Source organism: Gopherus evgoodei, chromosome 4 (genome assembly GCF_007399415.2).
Source record: "Gopherus evgoodei ecotype Sinaloan lineage chromosome 4, rGopEvg1_v1.p, whole genome shotgun sequence".
NCBI classification, from domain to species: Eukaryota; Metazoa; Chordata; order Testudines; family Testudinidae; genus Gopherus; species Gopherus evgoodei.
This window is the reverse complement of record NC_044325.1, coordinates 149901192-149904249: the sequence shown is the minus strand read 5'-3', so window position 1 is coordinate 149904249 and position 3058 is coordinate 149901192. Positions and strand designations below refer to the sequence as shown.

General features: G+C 41.4%; 1 protein-coding gene across 1 annotated transcript; it reads right to left on the bottom strand.

The window, feature by feature from the left end:
• Window positions 1-657: 657 nt before the first annotated feature.
• Window positions 658-1610, bottom strand: LOC115651020 (olfactory receptor 1052-like). The gene is given in 2 exon segments (XM_030561814.1): window positions 658-1238; window positions 1241-1610. Coding segments are annotated over 2 exon segments (948 nt in total). The 5' UTR covers window positions 1608-1610.
• Between the last annotated feature and the right edge of the window lie 1448 nt (window positions 1611-3058).

Sequence of the window (3058 nt, the reverse complement as noted above, 5' to 3'; positions counted from 1 at the left end):
GCTTGTTTTCCAACATCCCTGCTAATAAACTAAACCAACATATGCATACAGGAAACATCCCAATAACCAGGCCACATAAAATATTCATAAATGATTACAGATCAAGGCCACATCCTTCACACACACTGTAGCCCCAGTGTTTTGGCAGGATAGCAGCGATCACAAGAAGAATATGAGAACTAATGAGTATAAGTCACAGAGGAGCTATATAATGGGAAGTGTATGTGTGCATGTATGTAGGGGTTAATATCTTCATATTTCTCAGGCACTTAAATACAATTTAATAATGATCAGGGGAAATAAATAGTTTGGGAAAGGAGATAAAGAGTAAAAAATGAAGGAGAATCTACCTATACCTATCTGCTGCAGGCCTGCAGGAGAGCAAGAAAAAACAGATACTGGCTTTGTTCTCCAAGGGCTCCAAACTGCAGTATAAAATACACTTGGAGGGCTGTGGGGCCCAATCCTGTCAGCATACAAGTGCCAAAGAGGTGCTTGCTGAATGTCTTAAACTGGACCTGTTAGGATGTGGCTGCTGGGGAGTCTGGCCATTGACAAGGGAGAAGTCAAATGTAATTCATGCCCAGCACTGGACATTGCACAATGAGATACAACACATGGGCCAGGTATTCACCCATTCAAGCTTATTGCCTCGCGTCATGAATTAAGACCCAGAGAGAACGTTTTCCTCTCTATCGCTCTCCTCAGGGCGTCCTTCACCTCCTTGTTCCTCAGGCTGTAAATCAGGGGGTTCAACATGGGGGTCACCACAGTGTAGAACACTGAGACCACCTTGTCCTGCTGCCTCGAGTACTTTGTGCTGGGCTGTAAATAGATGAACAGGCCACTCCCATAGAAGATGGTGACGGCGGTGAGGTGGGAGGTACAGGTGGAGAAGGCTCTGAGCCTGCCCTCAGCAGAGCGGATCCTCAGGATAGCATTGAGGATGAAAACATAGGAGATGAGGACAATCAGGCTGCTGAATACCCCAGTCAAATATGTCATAGCTATAAGCAAAACGTGATTGATGCTGGAGTCTGAGTGGGTGAGCGAAAGCAGCGGGGAGATGTCACAGAAGAACAAGTCAATGACATTGGAACCGCAGAAGGTTAATGTTAACATGCCTGTTGTCTGTGCTATTGAATTTACACACCCAGCTAGGAAAGACCCAGCCATCAGCTGGACACAAAGTCTAGGACACATGACAACTCTATAGAGCAGCGGGTTACAGATGGCACATATCGGTCATATGCCATTGCAGCCAGGAGGAAACACTCTGTTACAATCAGCATACAGAAAAAACAGATCTGAGCTGCACAGCCAGTGTAAGAAATGGCTTTCCTCTCTGCTAGCAAATCCACCAGCATCTTGGGGGCGACGACTGTGGCATAACAGAGATCTACAAATGCCAAATTACCAAGGAAATAATACATGGGGATGTGAAGTCTGGGGTCGATCCTGACTAACATAATCATTCCAAGGTTCCCCAGTAAGGTAATAATATAGATCACTAGGAAAACCATGAAGAGAAGGACCTGAATGTCTGGATGATCTGTGAATCCTTTGAGAATGAATTCAGTAACCTCGGTACAGTTTCCTCCAACCATGTCTACAGTGCACAGTCTGTTTGTACCTTACAGATGGAAGCCATAAAATAGCTGCAGCAAATTTATTACAACCAGCTTGCCAGATCTCTCTCCAGTGTGATGCTGATGCAGACTTTCAGGGTCTTCACACAGAATACTGACCTCATGATAGTCTTGCTGGCAAGTAGGAGTCATGGTTCCTGTCCAGATACAGAGAGGCAGAACAGTCTAGTCCTAAAAGAGAAGTGTACACAAAGATCATTTATACAAAAAAAAAATCAATGATCAGTTGTCATTGCAATAGGAAAATAATATGATGCATAGAATAATTCTTTCACCAGGAATTCTTTTTTCTTTGTCTGGAGTATGCCCCGAACAGATATGCCATGCAAACTCTGTCATCCTTCAAATGTCTTCTCAAGACGTACCTCATCTCTCTTTTTCTCTAAGTGTCCTTTCTGTAAATCGATTAAAATATGCCATATAAAAAACTTCTTCGATATTCAGTTAAATTTATTTCGGTCATTGTGCTATGTCATTTAGGCACAGATTTTTAAAGATATTTTGGCATCTAATGCTCATTCAAATCAATACCTTAAAAAAAACCTCAGCTTTCATCTTTAGGTTCCTCAAGGCTTACAGGTGAATAAGGATTATTAAAATATATTTTAATGAATAGGATCAAAGAACATCATGTTAGCTAGAGGAGTGACTGCAATCACTGATGACTTGTATTCACTTCTTTGGACAATTTTTTGCCTTTTGATTTTGTGCAACACGTGATAAGCACAATTTCCCTCTTGGAGTTTGCCTACTTCAAGGTTTCCTCAGTGAAGATTTAGATTTTGACAAATCTGATTACTTTTTTTGATGGCCTATCAATATTAGGTCCCAAGCCTATAATCATATCCTCATAGGTTTTCGTCAGCAGGAAAGGATGGAAGAGGATAGAGAATGGGCCAGATCAGACAAAAAACATTCACATAAAAGAGTCTGACACATCAGAAAAGGGCAGACAGATAAACAATGACAAGTTTTTAAAGTGCTTGCACACACGTTAGAAGTCTAAATAATAAGATGGGTGAACTACAGTGCCTCATGTTAAAGGAGGATATTGATATAATAGGCATCACAGAAACCTGGTGGAGTAAGGACAATCAATAGGACACAATCATTCCTGGCAACAAAATATATTGGAAGGACAGAAAAGGTCGTACGGGGGGCAGAGGGTGGTTGGGAGTGACACTATTTGTGAAACAAAATGTAGAATCAAATGAAGTAAAAAAACTTAAATGAATCCACAGGTTCCATAGAATCTCCATGGGTAGTAATTCCATGCTCTAATAAGAATATAACAGTAGGGATCTATTATCGACCACCTGACCAGGACAGTGATAGTGACTATGGAATGCTAAGGGAGATTAGAGAGGCAATCAAAATAAAGAACGCAATAATAGTGGGGGATTTCAATT